This window comes from Drosophila eugracilis, unplaced genomic scaffold, assembly GCF_018153835.1.
Source record: "Drosophila eugracilis isolate 14026-0451.02 unplaced genomic scaffold, ASM1815383v1 contig_2147, whole genome shotgun sequence".
Taxonomy (NCBI): domain Eukaryota; kingdom Metazoa; phylum Arthropoda; class Insecta; order Diptera; family Drosophilidae; genus Drosophila; species Drosophila eugracilis.
Window position 1 is genome coordinate 2,700,410 of NW_024573030.1, and position 19,520 is coordinate 2,719,929.

At 37.0% G+C, this 19,520-nt stretch overlaps 1 protein-coding gene across 4 annotated transcripts; it reads right to left on the reverse strand.

Moving 5' to 3' along the window:
• Positions 1 to 10,024: 10,024 nt before the first annotated feature.
• Positions 10,025 to 15,382, reverse strand: LOC108104983. Of its 4 annotated transcripts, XM_017211356.2 has the most exons (6): positions 14,441 to 15,382; positions 14,132 to 14,356; positions 13,833 to 14,054; positions 13,478 to 13,768; positions 10,559 to 13,424; positions 10,025 to 10,484 (listed from the first exon to the last, which is right to left on the reverse strand). In XM_017211356.2, the coding sequence occupies exons 1-5, from the start codon at positions 14,715 to 14,717 to the stop codon at positions 10,573 to 10,575; spliced, it is 3,867 nt and encodes a 1,288-aa protein (XP_017066845.2). In that variant the 5' UTR covers positions 14,718 to 15,382; the 3' UTR covers positions 10,025 to 10,484; positions 10,559 to 10,572. The 4 variants fall into 4 exon arrangements, with proteins under 4 accessions (XP_017066845.2, XP_017066848.1, XP_017066844.2 ...); XM_017211359.2 differs by lacking the exon at positions 10,559 to 13,424; XM_017211355.2 differs by having other exon boundaries at positions 10,025 to 13,424.
• Positions 15,383 to 19,520: the final 4,138 nt, after the last annotated feature.

The following is a 19,520-nucleotide window of genomic DNA, read 5'->3' on the forward strand; positions in this document are numbered from 1 at the left end:
CTTGTTGCAAATTCTTGTTATGAAAAGCATACATAATTTTGGGTTCTGTTTAAAACGGCTGTTGTAGGTTTTCTGTCTTTTATATTTTTGTTAAAATGTTTTGACAAACAAATGCGCCACATGACGTCATTGACTTTTTTTAATAAGGATTTTTAATATCATGTGGCAATTATAGCCTAGGCCTTACGCCCTCACTTGATGTACTTCTGTTATTCATTTAGCTTTTTTTCGTATTCGAAATCGTATTAACACATTTAGGAATATTTATGTGGTTTTCATTTCTTTCAAATTTTTGAAAAATCATTGTACCTTTTACATCAATATTAAATATAATATCTGACAAGTTTAAACCGTAAGCCCAGACGCAGACAAATGGAGAGAAAGTCGGAATCCTTTCCAAGACTTTTTTAAATGCGAGCTTCCGTTTCCGCCGGGATACATTTGCATACTCCAAGGCGAGCGATTCGATGAGGCTGCCAATGGGTGGGCAGCATAGCATTGTTGGAGGACTGAGAAATTTTATGATAGCGCCAAACATAACTCATTGACAGCTTTGCATTTTCACATGCCGTACTCGCCACGGGGGGGCGGAGGTGGTGGTTTGATTTTTCCCAATGGCAGGGGGGTTGGACTTTGCCGCCTTCTGCATATTGCACAAAGTTATGAGCCGCAAATGATAAACGGCTCTGAGATTTTATTGTTTGAAGCGAATGGGAGTTGAAAGTTTGGCAGAAAAGGGGAGTTATTGATTTATATTTTTCAATATTGAAGAAAAGATTGAATTGAAAATTTAATATTGTTTATTAAAATATTATAAAAAAAAGAAAGAATTCTTAAAACTTTACACTTTAATTTACTATTAATGATTTGTAATAAATATCTTGTTTTTAAAATTTATCTATATGCCAATTGTAAACATCAGTTTTCAACTTTGCCGTCCGTTTTAATTTACATTTTTTTTTCATTTCTATTACGTATATTCTTTTTTGTTTCGAGCTCATCAGCAGCGCGTTTGTTTTGTCATCAAGCTAATTAATTAATTAGTAGCCGCAGTAGCAACAACAGCCACCGCAAGTGGTGTGAAAAATCGCCGGGACACACCTTAAAAGGCATACACTCCACACGCTACCTACACCGTTCCCCGCGACCTTCGAACTTTAAGTGACTGTGCAATAAAATTGTGTCCCCAGTCTAATTAGATGTGTAGTTGATTCTAGTTGCTGTTGCTGTTGCCATTATGCGTGTAATTCATCAAATGACAAAACCAACTGACATCAACTGCAACTTTTCACATTTTGTTCTTAACCCTTAAAATTAAATTATTATTAAACTTAAGGAGTGAACTTAACAATATTTTTGAAACCATGAATCGGAAGACATATTATACCCATTCTACATGAATTTATTCTTGAGTATGAAATGAATTTCAAGCAGATTGCAATATATAATATTAAACCCTTTCCAATTCATTACAACCCCCAAGAATAATCCAGACACAAGCCACAAAATGCTGTTAAATCTCTCGCTATTTTCGGCGATTTCCGTCTTTATAAAATAGCATATTCTCATATATCCGGAGTTTTCGCCAATTCCGTTTTATTGCCTCGCTGTCAGTTTTTTTTTTTTTTTTGTCTATTTTTTATAGACGTTTATAGTTTTTTATGTCGCATAAATTTTTTCGCCGACAAGGGAGAAGCACATTCAACATAAATGTGCAAAAGGGTAGTTCAATTGATGAGAAGGCCTTTTCTTTTTTGTGGCATTTTTTCAATTTCGATATTAACGCGTGCGCCAAAAATATGCAATAACAGTTGTCATGCATGCAAATGACTTCATTTGTTGGCAATATTTTCGTCATGCTTGCGCAATATCCATATCCCCTCCAAAAAAAAAAAAAAAAAAATGGGTCCCCTGTTTTCCCTTTGAATGTTCAGCTTTTTTAGTTGGTCCCCACTTTGCATGATTGAACCGAGTTCTCGAGCTTTAGCCTTCTCATTCCATTCCAGTCGAACTCATTTGATTTCTTTACAGTCGCTGGATTGGAGTTTTATGAATTCTTACATACTTTCAGGCGCGCCACCCGTCCTTGAGGGGGGCGACGTTGGTGGTGGGGAATTTGGGTGGTTTCTGATGAGTGAAGTAAAACCACTTCTATGACCAAGTTATGTATGCAGATTGCGTGGCGCACGTAAATTTATTTAATTGTATTATTTGCAATGAATGTATATGTACAAGTTTGCGATTGTGTGAGTCGGAAGAGAAAAGAGGGCAAGTTGAAAAGTGAAAGATTAAAACCCGCGAGCAGAATAATATTGATCGTAAAATTGTACAAATATTTTTCTTCAATCTTCAATCAAAAAAGAAACCTATTAAATCCAATATCAATATATCTGTAATTGAAATTTTGGGTGATCTTGCATATACAAAAAACTGGCATCCCAGTCCCGAAAAAATATCTACAAAAACTTCTCCTGTTAAAAATTTTAAGTCTTACCAAGCTACAACTAATCATAATTTTACAAGTTTCAGTTTAATGAGTAAACAAATATGCCATGAAAAACCAGAAAAAAAAATTTGGAAAATTCAATAATTTCGAAAGGGATTAGGTCAACCAATTATAATAGACGTCAAATTTTAAAAATATAAGAAGCGAAGTAACGAACACAAATATGTTGAGATTGTAACTTTATACCCTTTGCGGTTTGCAGTTTTTAATTCGAAACTCGTATGGGTAATATACGTTTTGAACCATTTTGAACCACCTAAAAGCCTAGCTGAAAAATTTCAGTGGTTCGCCTGTTTGCTAAGTCCAAGTTTGACTAAAAATGATTGGATAATTTTGAGTATTATATTGTACAATGAACAATAAAAAGGCATGGAAATCTCTACAATATATTTTGAATAATAATATATTCGTAAATTTGATAATTTTACTAATCTCTCAATCTAATTTATGACATAACCCAAGTATTTTCTTTGCTTTGTGTTTTCTTGCTTTTGTTTTTGGTTTCTACCAAAAATCCGCCCCAGTTGAATGGCATTTGGTTAACCCTTGTCGAGGCGATTGGCTAGATTGGATTGGGGGAAAGTGGGCCCGGGGTTATCTGGCCCTTCTCATCGGGCTTCATTCATCATCTAAATCGACTTCCGTTCCATTCCGTTCCGACAGAGAGCGATGCAAACTATCGATAAGGTAGTACGTCGGGCGGTGTTTTAATGGCAATTTTATCGATAATGTTCGTGCTGAATTTTCGATTTTGTTTGCTTGCATGTCGTTTCTGGCCGAAAGCGAATTATGAGCGATCGACACGCCAACAATGGCGAGTACCAAGAAATTCTGCAAATCCCTTGTAAAACTGACACGCATCCGCAACCCGCACCAAGACCCGTACCTTTAAAAATCCCAGGTCGAACCACCCTTTGATTTAGTAATTTAGCACACAATGTGTTTGTGGATTTTACATGGCATTTTGGGGCTCAACATTCTGGCGCTACAATATCCAAAATACCCGCTCCACGTTTCTCCACAAATTATGAACACGCGACTATATATCGAACGACTTGGGTGGTGGTTAGTGGGCGTGCCAGCCCTATCAATTAGAACTGGCGACCAAACATCTTGATAAGAAGTTCCCTAACCCAAACCCGAAACCAAAAACCCGAACCCTCTCGATTCACATTCGTACCTAAATAAATAAAAATAAAGTGCCAACAACGAAATGCGCTTCAAATGGTCATTAAAATCGCTCGCCTCTGGCCAGTTCCTCTAAAAGCATGCACCGCTAATTGCCACATAAATAATAAGCCCAAACCAGGATTTGAATCAGAAACCAGTTAAAACCCCAATAGGGGTTTATCAATCGAAAATCGGGGAACTTAGCAGTGTGGTCATAATAATCCATAATAATAACCCAGGCGCGATTATCGATTTTTCTGCTCATATATCATTTTAAAAGGGATGGCAAATCAGGTAATTATTAGCAAGTGTTGTAAGAAAAAAAGGAACATCTTAATAGCCTAAAATTGATTATATTGAAAGACAATTATCAAATCAAAATGTTCAATAATAAAATATTTTATAACAAGATACAGTTTTCTTTTAACAAACCCAACAATATTTCCACAAACAGTATCTTGTGATACAACCAGTATTTTGTGATACAAACAGTATCTCGTGATACAAACAGTATCTTTTTTTCACATATTTCCCCGTATGCTGTGTCTATGTCGCGTTAAGTTCAATTTCGGCTACTAGATCAGAATTTATGACATTGACGAAACAATAAAACTGTTAGCCACTGTCCAACAACATAAATGTGAATTACGTATAAGCGACTAATGGATGGGGAGTTTAGGGGTTACAGGGGCTACTTAAACTGGCACGGCCGAGGGGTGGCAATATAACTGACCAGACAACGGAAAAATGAAATGCTATGCAATGATGCTGGGGACGAAAGCCTAAAACTATCAATTTCAACCTATGTGGTTGGTTCAGGGGCGAAATGGAGAAATCTATATTTACGATTATTAAAGTTTATGACGAAACGTTTTCGTATCATTCTGCGTCGTCACATAAAGACAGTGAGAGTAAGAGAAAGTGGTTTCCCGAGGATGTTTTCCATGGGGTTGAGAATTTCATAAATGTTTTTGCACGCAAGCTGCTAATAACATTCCTGGGACTGAGAATGCACTCGAAAAAAGAAAATATTCTCAATGGTTAGTATTACGTTTTATCGCTAACACATTTTATTAAGAACAAGATCAATTTTAAGTTTTAGATAGAAGTTGCGGAGTTAATTTTTACTTAAACTATTTTGTTTATTATTTAAAACTAAGACTAAAAACTAAAGATTTTTAAAAGAATTTCCTATAAAACTTTTCTACTATATCCTTTTTTAGTGCTAATTTTCTGACAGTGAGCTCCCACACAATTGGTGGGCGAACAGGTGACACAGCCTCCAGTAAACAGTTAGAGTTACCGCTTCGGTTAGTCGGTTGTTCGGTTATTCTGGGATAGTTTTTCGTTTCGGGGTTGCTGATGATGCTCTGATGTCGTGGATGTCCCGGAACCTGATCCTTGATGATGGCCGCAATAGTGCAGCACGCTCGTAAAACCAATGGGCAAATAGCCACTGGCGAAATGCCCAACTAAGAATGTTGTGTAATTACGTTGCGTTACGCACAGATAGGCGTTTGGACATCTAAAAGAAGGAAGGAGATGGTTCGGTCAGGACATTCCACCCTTCGATAATAACCTCCCAAGGCTGTTTTGACCGCTGTCAGTTAGAGAAATCATAATTAGGCCTTCGGTTCCTCAACCGCATCCGTATCTGTATCTGGGCGTGTGTTCTTTTTATTGTCTTAATGAACACACGAGTAAAATCTTATCCAGGACCATAGTTAGTCACTTAGGTGGATGATTTCTAATTTTCAGAAGGAGTGAGGCTGAGTAAATTATTCCCCAAGTTAAGCAATAATTGACGTTGTACCAATTGATGTCGATATAAACCAATATCAGTTACGAAATTGTTAGACCAAAGCACAGCATGTGACGTACTTTACCATATAGCATTGTATTAATAGAAAAAATCATTCATTTTGTTAAAACCAAATCACTCTGCTTCAATAACACTGACAATAAAGAAAATTCCCTTAAATGTAATCAGACAATACACAAATTGGAAAAAAAAATATTCAAAACCTCAACCAAAATCCACTTCCAGATCCCATATGATCCACTCCCGTGATGGAGACGCAATAACAACAATGCAGAGATAACATTTAAGCGAAATCGCTTTAAAATCAATTAACCGTAAAATCACTCGCCTATTTGCAACAACAATCGAAAATGTTCGGAGTTTGGGGATTTTACGAGGAGTACGAAAAGTCCCGCAGGCGCCGGGGAAATGGACAACAATCAAATATGGTGGCAATAACGTTAGCCCCGGATCTACCCAGCCACCCAGTACCTCCGCCCACGATAATCCAAATCCTGCAAACTGCAGATGCGAACCCGACAATATGTTGGCCATATCGTTCAACCCTTTCATTTTAATGCTGCACTTGACTCTTTCCGCGCCAAAAATGGACGTGCTGCCAGGTATTAACCTCCATTTAATGTTAAACAAAGCCGCGTTACACATGTGCGATGAACGAGTTGGCAAAATAAAAAAAATATATATATACATGCATATATACACAACGCACCCCATTCAGGGCGCCAAACATTTCGATTAACATACGCAAGCATGGGCTGAAAGAAAAGCGCGGCGGAAAAGTGAAAAGTGGAAGAAGTGACCGGTATGGAAAATGCAAAAAAAAATGGAAAAAAGTCCAGTTGGTGTACAAGTATAGAAAGCCAGCAAATTGAATTGCTGGCAAACAAGCATCTCCTGCATGTTGCGAGATAGGTAAAAAAAAAATATATCTAGAGGTATAAAAGAGGAATCTCTACAACTGTACTAATACCCTTTAACTTTTCATAACATATTTAACTTGTAAAGCAATTACAAGTTCAAAAAATTGTACTTTATGTTCTTAAATATATAAGAATATCGATATCGATAAGAATATCTTTATGTTAATATTATACAAAAGTATGTGGCTGTTTAAAGAATGCCAAAATCATTTAACCTTCTATAAAGAGAGTATGGAAAAAGCGGAAAACACATATAAGCGATATGTACATGCATTTATCTGAATATGCACACACATCATGTTTGTACATACATACATATATAAGGAACATGAGAATCATCATTAGTTCCATGGTCATCAGAATCGTTTTAAACAAAACGGACTAATTGAGCGCACGTTGGCCGTGTTGGTCCTTGAGTGGCTTACCAGGAAAATGAGGAGTGGGTGGTTGGTTTGTGGGTGGTTTAATGGCGATAACAAAAGGTGAGCCAAGGGCATTAGGTGTTTGGGTGTGAACTGGGTTATTAATGGGAAGCAGCCTTAAAAAGTAAAAAGAACCGAGATATATTGCACATAACAGCACTTGGCTTGTTACACCCGTTAGGATATAAGGGTATATTGCATTCGTTGAAAAGAAAATGTAACAAGTTGAACAAAGCGTTTCCGACCCTATAAAGTATATATATTCTCCATAACTAATAGCTCTGTCGGACCTTCCATTCGTCCTCTCGTCTTATGAACACTGACATCTCAGGAACTATAAGAACTATATACAAAGCTGGAATTATTTCAGCACCCTGCCACGGCCACAAACCACAAAAAACAAAAACCTTAAGAGCTGAAAAGTTGGGATTACATATGCAGTTCTAATAATGTGTACTGTAGCAGCCGCAAAAAAAATTACTAAATGAAGGTTATAAGGAATCACATATGCAGTGATGTCACCGTCAGTTATTAAACATGACTTGTTCTGACAAAATGTGGCGCTGGTAAAACTATTCACTGCATAAATTTCTGATAGAAAAATAATTATTTTAAAATTGGAAAAGACAGTTATGGGTACCTTATGGTTACCACGGTACTCGACTACAGCTCTTCTTTTTGTTTTCAATTGGCAAGTAGACCAGAGGATTTTCCATCCAATCTTACCCTAAACACGCATGCTATTAATGAAAATGGTTTCGTTGGCACATTTAAGACAGGCAGAAAAATCGCTTTTTGAGTAGTCAACTCGAAGGAATAAAAACGTCTGCTTTCCTCATGGCTTAAGATGCTTTGATGTATGTGTGTCGTTGTCAGTTTTTCCCCAACCCCTTCCAACCATCCATTCCCATATGTATCGCTCTGCTAAATCCGTCCTTGAATAATGATACCGTTGATAGCTGGGCTTATACACAGGCCCAAATGAGATATATATATATATATATATGCGACATAGCCGGGCCATTTATTTATTATGCCACAATATTCAATGACCCTTAATGGCATTTCGTAATAAAAATATTGGATTAGTTTGTTAGTCGGTGGGGGTGAACATAGACAACCATCAACCACCATCAAACAAGTCCAGGAATCGCCCAAAAACTGGCCACTCTTCATCACTTTATCAACTCAGCCCAAGCACATTACATATTCCATTAAACGGCTAATGAGCCCATTGTGCTTTTGGGCGAAATTCTGAAATTATGGGCAGGATGCGGTTCAGGTGGCAATAGGACATATCTATCTATAACATGGATTGATAAAAGAACTATCCGGAATTTTAGTTTCTATATAATAACAGGCCTTGTAGGAATCATATTGGTTAATTGACTTTTTTCTTTAGACATATTTATGAAACTTATTGAAACATTAAAAACCTTTGAACTGAATCTTCTTGGACAGCTGCTATGGCACGTTCTTTGGATGGGTATCTGGAACCAAGTTGAACCTGGAAACCGGATCCTTAATCCGAAGTCAAAGTCGATGTTTTGGGCCCTGGCATGCATGTGACATAATAAATATTAATGACAGCTGACCGACCAGCAAGAAGATCCGAACCGACCGCACGGTGGGTGGTGGCATACTGATGATAATGTGTGGTACTGCAGGAGAGCTGGAAAATTCAATGGTTGACTGGATGGTGGGTGGTGGGTAATGGGTGGTTCGCCGGCTGATCCTAATACTTTTGCTACTCTGCGTTGACGCTGACACACATTCGACATTTGACAGATAAATTGTGGCAATTGGACGAATGCCGGCACACCTACATTAGAGATGGCAAATAATGCCGATATATTTAAAGTACTAGTAGTGATCGATATTTTATATCACAAATATTTTGTATAACAAGAACTAACCTAGAGGTTACATAAAAACCAATATTCCAAAATCTAACAAATATGTATAGACATTATTTCGATTTATAGATACTATATCATCCGAGTATATTATTATCATTACTGTAAAAATGATTACAGTCCAAGGTAGTGAACCCTCGCTCTTAACTATCCAGTGGCCGCCAGCAGCGGTAACCCTCCAGAGCACAGGGGGATATGCCATTTCTACTTTGATATCATTTTTCATTTCTTCCCCTGTATTTCGCTTTTTTCGGGGGTTTGTGACATATGTGCGCTGTTTTTGGAGAAAGGCCAGTTTTCATTGCTAATAGTTTTACTTTTTTTCGGTGTGAGTTTACTATAAATAAACGTCTCTCGTAATCGACATATTCAAAAGTGAAAGACGAAGCAACCCACCCACTCATCATTGACCATCCCCCTGTTGGTCATTAGTTTAGAGTCCTGCGTGTTGACTTTCGTTAGAAGCCATGGCCCAGGGTCATTGTCAGGGCGATTTTTCAACTTCCACGAGATAAATGCGAGGTCATCTATCTATATTCAACGGAATAAGTCGACGAATTCATATGGAATCGCAGATCCAGGTGAACCATTTGTTCTTATAGGCCACTATCTTAAACGATTTATCCAGCTAACCACAATAAGAGAGCTTTACTTGAAATAAGCGGTAGACGCTCCTGTTGAATTTTTATATTATCAAATAAATTAAAAAGTGTTACAAATATAAGCCAAATTCTAAAAATATTTTTTATTTTTTCAATAACTTTTTATAATCTTTGTTTTATTTGAAGTACCTCAAAAGTTGGCTTTCCTCACTGTTCAGCCAAGAACCAATAATGTAAATTTGAAAACGGCAATACAAAAGCAAGACAGATTTATTTACAGACAACGGGCTTAAAGCCAATTTCAAGAGAATAAAAGAAACCCCAGCAAACAAAGTGAACTCCAAACAACCCCAGCCCCACCAAATTATATAGTGGAGGGGGTGGTGGTATAATGCGCGTGTATAAAGAATCAAAAATCTTGATTTTGATTTTAGATACTCCATCCCCAGGGGTAGAGTGGTGCTTTTCATTTCCATGGGTGGAGGTCAATGAGGAGGTTGGGTCACAAGTCAAGTGGCGCTTAGTATCCAAAGGCCGGAGACTCCCAAGTCCGGGGCTTCCTATGAATTCCACTTCAATGAATTGAAAAATTGCCTCGAACAAATTTGATGCGCTCCGTTTTTTTTTTTTTTCGACTGCTTTGCATTTTTTTTAGTACAACAAGTATTTGAGTTTTTGTGATACGCGAGATGTTCCAGATACAAGATTCAAAAAATAAAAAGTTGGTAAGGGAGAGCGTTCAAGAAAAAAATATATATAAAAAGTGGGGGTCTCACCGAACATGACATTTGACATTTGATAATGTCATTTGCCGCGTAATTGTTTTTGATTTGCTCCTCCGCTTTGCTTATTTAAATTTTCTTTGATTGCTTTTTTTGCGATAACTGGATATTAAAACGGAATGAAATAAGGACTCTCTTACATAATTATATTTATTTTGCTATTTATAACAAACATTTTTATATAATTATATACCCACACAACCGTTTGTTTATTGAAAATTACATTAAAATGTTATATAAAATTATATTATTTCCCACATTAACGTATTAAAATGGACAATTACTTTAAAAAGTATTTTATCTTCAAATATCCTTCAGTGTTTTTTTTTGTTTTCAAAATCGCTCTGTAATGAAACGTACATAAAAGTAGATTAGTTAAGAAGCGAATATTAAAGGCAATATTACACTATAATCTAACCTTGCCCTTATACTTTATAGATCAAATTTTTCATCACCAGAGTTGGGATCATCAACCAATTTATTGATATAACGCACTTCAATAAAGACGAGCTCCTTAAAATTCTTTGTGAGCGCTACCATTGTAGGATAGTCTATGGCCAAATAGCTATCTGGATAATTAGTTATTAAATCTGCCATATTCTTGAATTCGTTTATGTAAAAAAAATTTAAAAGGGAATTTCCTTTGACACTGCGGTCTTGGCAATAGACATATAGACGACATCCGACATTATGAAGTTTATAATGGGCAGTGGCCAGCCAAAATATATATAAAGATTCTTCTTTTATAAAAGTTAGGGATTTCTTGCCTTTTATATATTTTCCTTTGAACGGAGACTCTTGTTTCGGGATTACCCAATCATTTTCTTTTTGAACTTTAGCAAACATAAGAAAACATGCGGCATGTTCAGAAAAATAAAGATATTTGGATGGTAAATCCTCGTTTATAATAGTCCTGGGTATTGGTGCCGTATTGCAGGGCATTCTTGCCAATAAAGCGATAACACAAATGCAATAAATTTGTTTAGGTGGATAAGATTGGGGATAGAAAAGGATGATCATACGATCCGTTAGCCAAAGTTCCTCCAAGCGACGGCAATGATCGGTGAGAAAGTGGGACATTACCGAATTTGAATTCAATCCCATTTGACAACCCTTAATGGGACATACAAAATTGATTGGATATTTACCGTTCCTTTTTGGATAACGTCTGATTTCATCAGGTAACGGATTTATAGACAATGCATCAGGTCTGGGTAGTACACGACGTTGATAAAACTCCTTGAAAGAATCCAAATTAGGGGTACGCATCAGCAGACATGTATTTATGTTTGCTCGTTCCTCGGCATAACCCAATGGTTCATCGTAAACCAGACTAAGACGACTTTCGTGTTTTAAAGCCCACTTCATTAATTTTAGACAATCGATTCGATCTGTTATTACACTGCGACCTTTCTCCTGCTGATAATGTTCCACCACAGATATAGCAAAGCGACACCTTAGCAAACATCTTTTTTCGATGGGCCGATGTTCGGCAACGGCGCTATGCCAGAGTACTCGAAAATAGGAGGTAACCATTAGGTGAGCCATTTGCCATGTAAGGGATATTCTCTGCTGATCTGGCTTATTTGCCTGTTCTATATAATTCATAATCTCTTCATCAAGCTGATCATTTGTCACAACATCCAGCCTTCTATGATCTTTCAAAGTGAGAAGGTAGTGTGCCGGAAAAAAGCACTCGTTGACAAACCAATGGAAAAATAGACCATCGCGCAGTAAACGCTTCCAGTAGAAATGATCCAGATAATTGGATATCCTTAAATAACAATCAATAAGGCGTTTACCCTTCTTAACTTTTATTGTGGACAGTTGCCGTAGGATGGCTAGGGAAAAATCATCAATATCGATATAACTTCTGAAATCTGGTTTTTCTTTGGATATTTTCGTTGTATTAGGGTCAAACAAATATTTTTCCGTATCCCGTTTTAAATGTTCTTTTGGAACAGGTTCACCTTGATTTTCATAAAAGGTTTTCGATTCTTTAGCATCATAATATAGAGTACTAACTGTGTCTATAGATTTGGTAGAAGCGGAAGTGGGTTTAGTTGATGAGATGCAATAATTCCTTATACTATCAGTATCTAAATGTTCTTTTGGAACAGGTTCACCTTGATTTTCATAAAAGGTTTTCGATTCTTTAGCATCATAATATAGAGTACTAACTGTGTCTATAGATTTGGTAGAAGCGGAAGTGGGTTGAGTTGATGAGATGCAATAATTCCTTATACTATCAGTATCTAAATGTTCTTTTGGAACAGGTTCACCTTGATTTTCATAAAAGGTTTTCGATTCTTTAGCATCATAATATAGAGTACTAACTTTGTCTATAGATTTGGTAGAAGCGGAAGTGGGTTGAGTTGATGAGATGCAATAATTCTTTATACTATCAGTATCTAAATGTTCTTTTGGAACAGGTTCACCTTGATTTTCATAAAAGGTTTTCGATTCTTTAGCATCATAATATAGAGTACTAACTGTGTCTATAGATTTGGTAGAAGCGGAAGTGGATTGAGTTGATGAGATGCAATAATTCCTTATACTATCAGTATCTAAATCCTGTTCTATTGCGGATTTTTTATTAATTAATTGTTTTTGTTGGTTTTTTGTATATCGGGTCTTGCGATGCTCGATAAGAGGTAAATACTTGGCTTCTACAGGATCCTCTGGTAATACCAAATGATGTAACTTCTCTTGACTCTGCAATCTAATTCGATCCAGGAAAATATTCTTCAATCTCTGACCACGGTCAACAGGCTCTCGAGTTTCCTGAGTCGTCGTATTTAAGGAAATTTCAATTATAGGTTTTTCTTCATCAACTGGACAATCCCTTTTCCTTGCACATGGCATACATATGGGTATCACCGGTGATTGGCTTGGCACATTGAAAAGTAAACGAGTTTGTGAACGTTCTTCCTTTTTTGTCGCCTTTTTCTTAATATCATAGAGTTCATGAGGGGTAAATAATGCTATAAGACGAATTCGCTTATAAAGGCGTTCAGCCTTTATCCATTCCCTTTGCAGTTTTTTAGCATAAAAAAACTTGTAACTTCTTTTTTTCCACTTAGATTTTATATATGAGAATTTTCGTTGAAGTTCAGCGCTACGCAGTTTTTCCTTTTTGATTTTAAGTAAGGGATAAAGTGTCTTAGGCGGTATTTCATGATCTTTATACTTCGATTTAAATTTCTTTCTTCGTTTTATCTCTTTCTTATATCTTCTTACAAACAGGATGATTTCTTTTTGCCAATCCTCCAATTCTAGAAGACCTATGCGCATTTTATGTGTTTTAAATGAAAAATCCAAATTTGTTGATACTTACCTCTAGGTTTTGATATATACCACGGTGGCAGAGTACCTCTTTCGGGCTTAGTGCCCTTAGATTCCCCGACAAATTGTTGATAGAATTTCGACTGACTGGATGTGGTAGGCACATCATCATTATCAATAGGCGTACATGGTCGCGTGATAGGCGTCCTAGGTCTATGAATGATAATGAAATCCTTTTTCTGACATTCTTTTAGATTTCTACGGTCCTTGGTCATAGCCGCTTCAAGAATAGAAAAATCCGAGTATTCGTTCTCACAATCAGAAGAAATACTCAGTTTTTCAACTGAGTACATAAAAAAATACAAAATATTAACTGAATTAACTTTAAAGATTAAGTAATAAGTTACATTCTACTTTCTTCGCATGTGCAATTGTATTATAGCCACTGGGATTCCCTCGATCTTTCTTGATTTCTTCATTAGTTTCATTACGCACTGTGTTGGCTCGAAATTTTTCAATAAGGTCCATACCAAATTCACAATCCAAATCGGGTTCGGGTTCCGGTTCAGGATTCGTCTTCGATGTTACAAAATGGGATTGCTCCTTAGTATTGGTCAAACGTTTATTCTCTACAGAATCAATTTTATTAATTTTTTTTCTTTGCTAACTAAAACTTTGATTTTGCTATACTTTTTTTCTCACTCACTTGGATGAATGTGTTGTTTTGGTTCCTTGACACGTGGCTTGACAGTAATTGAGTATTTGGCGTGGCACACTTGATCTATATTAATCTGATTTCGGGGCCTCGATTTTGGAACGGCTCCAGTGATTGGTGGAAGCTTTTTTATGGCTTCCTCCACCTTTGATTTTTCACTTATTTTAAGGAAACGCTCCATTTGCATTACCAAACTATCCACTAAAATGAAGATGTCTTCGAGAAAAATACTTATTTGAATAGAGGCTATGTACGAGTACACAGGTTTAAAGATTAACTATATGTCTTTGTAGGACTCACAATTTACTTGACTTTTCTCGTTTTTGGCAATGAATTCGGGATATAGAAAAGGTGGATCGAAGCCCTGACCGTTGACCTTGGGTGGGGTGCATTTTCCTATTAAAATGGGTAATGGAGTGGCCCTCGAGGTGCGCTTCTTGGGATAGGGATACTTTGGCGGTAGAATTTTAAAAATGTTCTCATATTTTGGAGGACTTGACAAGTCCACCACATCCTCGGCCAAAATAGCAGCTTCTGTCGGCTGGTCATTAATATCCTTTTGATCCTCTTCAGCCATCTCCTTTAACGGATTTAGTGACAGAAAAGTTTATTGAAATTATTGAATTGTTGACAATTCAAGTTGAAAAAAATTCGAAAGAGTATATCCTTAGCTTTACCTTTATATTTAGTAACTTGAACGAGTTTACCTCGTCATTGCCGTCCTCGTCTTGAGTATTAAACTCATAGTTACTCTCGGCGCCAAGGTCGGGCTGTTGAGACTTAATACCTGGGTGATGGCTAATCAGGAGGTTTTGAAGTAATTCCTGCTCCTCAAAAAGCTTTTGAAGGTGATTTTCCAGCAGGTCATCCGGCATGGAGGCAGCTGCTCGCATCCGACTCTTATTGCGGTGCTTTGCTAGAGCTCGTGGTCTCTCGTTATTCGGCATTTTCCTTTGCAAAAAAACAAACATGAAAACACACTTGGTGCCACGCCTGCAATAATATATTTATATATATATATTTTATATATATAAATGTATTTGCATATTCATCGGTATTGGTGATTGGCCACGGGTCATAGGGTATTGGTTATTGCTTATCGATTGTTTCAATGGACAGGCGCAGTAGAGATCCGAAGGCGGTCCCCTATAGAAAGAGAGCTCTCAGTTTGGTTTTTTTTTGTTTTTTTATTATTCTACGTCTGCTCCGTTGTTGTAAATTTAATCAAACACCCAAAACGAGCACATATAGTACATCAGAATGTGCGCAGCAAAGAGTAGAGGAAAATTCAGAACAAAATTGAATTATATTGGCATCTTGGATACCCTTTAAAAATTATTATTTTTTTATAGAAAACAACATGAATAAATGTTTATTTTAACACCTATATGGATTCTGTTATTTTATATTCATTACCTTGCTTTTGTAAATTATATTTTATAATATCTAAAGTCATAAATATTTGAATCAAATTATAAGATTTCAATTTTTGACCATATAGAAAACCAAAATTATCAACAAATAAAGGGTATTTAAACAACAAACCACTGGGGTATAAGGGAAAAATGGGAGCCGAACCAGAATAAGATTGCTGCGAGAGATGAGAGCTATGTGAATAAAAGAGGGAGAACATAGCATGAAATTGGCAGTCGTTTCCTTTCCGCCCACTTTTGCCCCTTCCTCCATTTGCTACCTATTTTCTACAACCCACCCCCTTTGACTTTCATCTAGGTGCAAGGCACCACCCATAAACGGCCCAACTCCCCACCCGTTGGCAATAGTAAATTGCACTGCATTTTTTTTTAGTTTCCGTTTTCACTGGTCAGCCAGCCGATGTCGATTTTCACGCTGCAATCGCTGCGATGGTTTTCAACCTCTATATAATTTAAGAGAAAATCTTCCAAAATTTCTGTATATAGAAATGTATAAATTCATGATTTCCTAAAGCAATTAATAGTGATCCAAAAACTTGTGTATTTTTAAATTGTTTAAAATCAACCAGAAAGTATGCTTGCAATAAAATTAGTTGGTAATATTTCTACATAATTGATGCTGATGATGATTCCCTGTGGAGAATGCTTACTTAAGATTATCTTGTAGTTTTTCCCAATGCCACAATTTCCGGCTACCGCCGTTTGTCCCGCATTTATCCCTGCTTCATTTTCACTCAACTCATGTAGCGCCCCCGACTAATAACTAACATGGCTAGCTCAGCTCAAACTTGCCCTATCCCCTCAAAGCTCACTTTAACCCACTCCCTCTATGTGCAACATCAATTCTCCCTAGACGCTATCAAGCCCCACCCGACAAAGTTAGTTTACGACTAAAGTTTAACATATAAAAAAAATACCAAAAAAAAAAAACAAGGCAAAAAAAACGCAATCTGGAAAAAATCACCAAAAAAGAATATCCTAAAAATATGTGTGCAAAAAAAAATGGTGGAAGGGAGTCAAAAGCTAGTCAGAACCCACGCAGAGAATCATGCTAAAAAAAAACGAAAAAATTGGTAAGAAAAAGCGAGAGGAAAAAATTGGTTTGCAATGCATTTTTTCCACGCGAAGCTTTTCATTTGGCGCTGCCAGGCATTAGAGCAAAAATCAGCAGCATCTAGGGGCGGTGGTAAGAGAGTGGCGGCTTAGAAAGAAGGTCTAAAATACTAGATGGGGGGAGCAACAAAAAATATTGGTGAACTCTGTGCGCTTGTTGCTGCCACACATGTGGAAATTGTGCGCGTTTTGCAGTTTTTTAATTGACCAACAAATTTATTTGATTCGTTAGCAACGCGAATATTTTCTTCCACTGTCCTGACTTCCCCCTTTCGACCCCTATGCTATAACTTATATATTTAAATTATGTATCTGCATGCAGGGCGTTTTTTTTGAAGTCGTATTTATAAAGTGGAAGCATTAGTAGTAATATTGTTTTTGAAGCTTTACATTTGTAAGCAATGGATATTACTTCGTAAAACCAAACAAATTAGAATTGATTTAAGTTTTGAGAAAGTTATAGACAAAAATTCATTTAATCTCTCGCAAGACTAAACTCTTTGACAACGCTTTAAAGCTATGATACGCCCTGCTCTTAATGCCAATGTGCCCTGATGCCCAATGTTAAACCCCAACACGACAACATTTCCCGCTCCCGCACTCCACGTAAAATCGAGTCGCGTCTAATTGAAATTCAAAGCAAGCTGACCAAATATCCAGCACCCTAAAATCTGAAATCTAAAATCCAAAATCGCAGGGTCGAAAACCAAAACCCCCAAAAGCCCGGCACCGAGAACATGGATACAAAGATACGGACAGGATAGCAAGGAGCCGTTCTCTTGCTGTTTCTAAGGATTACATATTGGTAAACAGCGATTACAACAACAACCAAGTAAACGACAACTTATTGTGCTACAAATTGGTTTGTTTGCCCTGTCCACCGCCCACTTTTTGGTGGGGGTTATTTCGGGCTTGTTTGATTTGATTGTTGACTTTATTGGTCAACGCAACGGCGGCCTTTTGGGTGTTGTTCTTTGGCCTATATTGCCATTGCCATTGCCTCTGCCGTTGCCCCCACACTCCCAGCTTTTGTTGCTTTACGATATTTAATCTATGATTAAAATCAATTAAATGCTACACTTGACTTAATTTATTGTCGCCGGCGAAATCAGACAAGAGGTTTGTCGGTTTCCAAAAACAAGTAGCAGCTATATATATGTATATATATATGTATATAGTATCTCAAATAACCGATTCAAAACAAAATGGAATGAAATGCTCGTAAAAATCAAATCGGTCTCTCTGTTTCTATCTTATTAGTCAGATATCCAGATGCCAGCTGTCTCTTTCTATCAATAAAACTCTGGCAGCAAAAATCTACGAAAAAGTCGGAAACACTCTGTCGGTGGCTCGCTTGTTGTATTTTTGTAGGGAGGGGGGGCTCTGGTTTGGTTTTGGCTTGAATTTTGTTTTGTTGCCTTATCTTTATGGCTCGATCTGTAGTCTCGGTTTTTGTGTTATCCATTCCCTCACCCTCTCTATATGACTCTTTCTGTGGAGAACTGGAGAATTCTGGGTACTACCTACTCGTAGAGCTAATAATTGCTCATCGTAAAGAGAAACGTGGGTCGCCAAGGGAATCATATGTGGCAATATTAAGAAATTATGAGAGAATTTACTTCAAATTTACTTTTTACTTACTTTCTACAAAAATATTATCTATTATATTATAATAAATATATTATATAAAAATTACATAATTTATTTTTTTCTGGAAATACTTAACTGCGAAATTATCTGTGCTTTATTTATAAACTAAATTCCAGAACTTATCTACTTTTTAGCTAAAATACATATGCTTTCAAGTAGAGTGTTATTCAAATAGCCAGTTAAACGCTTTAAGGAGGGGCATTGGAGTTTGATGGAATTTTTGGATTTGCTTAACGCTAAGTTAAATTGATCAATGAACTCCAAAGTGACCTTGAATGCAACCAAATCAAAGACAGAAAAGTTAAACAAACAAATCCCTGGAAATCATCAATTAATACATACTCTCTTAGAAGAGAAAACTTAATAAAATCCCACAAAAAAAAAAAAAAACAGAAAAAATATGGGTAGAATATAGCAATGATGGGGAAATCGAAATCAAAAATTCCGTTTAATGATGCAATTGGAGTTTGATGAGTTGGAAAACTGAAGCGACAACCATTCATTCTATACGCTGATGGAACGCAATCAATGCAAGCTGAAATGGATGAGAGTCCTTTTCTGGCCGCCAGGTAAATTGCAACCAATAATAATGAATAATTGAAAATCCAATCAAACACCAAATGAAACCGGAGGCCAGTCGTCGTCGTCGGTTGGATGGTTGGTTTGATGGCCCATATCCCCATATCGCCATATCCATATCAACAAAATTCAGAGGAATGAGCCCAGGTCCTTTGGTTGCTGGTGGTGTTGATTTTGCCGGCTTTATCGAAGGACATTAGCAAACGGTCGTTGGGTTTTCGCCTGCAAATGCAATCAAACGCGTGGGGCTGGCAACGGCAGCAGCAACAGCAGTAACATACCCAACAGCAACAGAAACATGCACGGCAGCAGCAACAGAAGGATGAACCAAAGCAACCTGCATAGATGACACCCCAGGGACATGGCAAAAGTCAATGAATGGTAATAGGTGTCGACATGGCCTTCTCACTCATACATACCACCCATCCATTTGTACGCCCACCTTTGACCAGAGAATAAGAGGCGTGGCAGTAGCAACATCCAACGTGTGGCAACCTTTGTTGTTTTTGCTGATTGCCACTTTTCACAATGGATCGAATGCCAGAAAACTGGACTTTCGCAAAGGATGATGGAGAACGGTATTGGAATTTCGTTCAAAGAACCAA

What these genes read in the sequence shown, in the direction of transcription:
- LOC108104983 (XM_017211356.2), bottom strand. Translation starts at nt 14,717, where the DNA reads ATGGCTGAAGAGGATCAAAAGGATATTAATGACCAGCCGACAGAAGCT. An exon ending in CGAGAAAAGTCAAGTAAATT is followed by an intron (nt 14,357 to 14,440) that starts GTGAGTCCTACA and finishes TTTTTCTCGAAG; the next exon opens with ACATCTTCATTTTAGTGGAT. An exon ending in GTATATATCAAAACCTAGAG is followed by an intron (nt 13,425 to 13,477) that starts GTAAGTATCAAC and finishes AAATGCGCATAG; the next exon opens with GTCTTCTAGAATTGGAGGAT.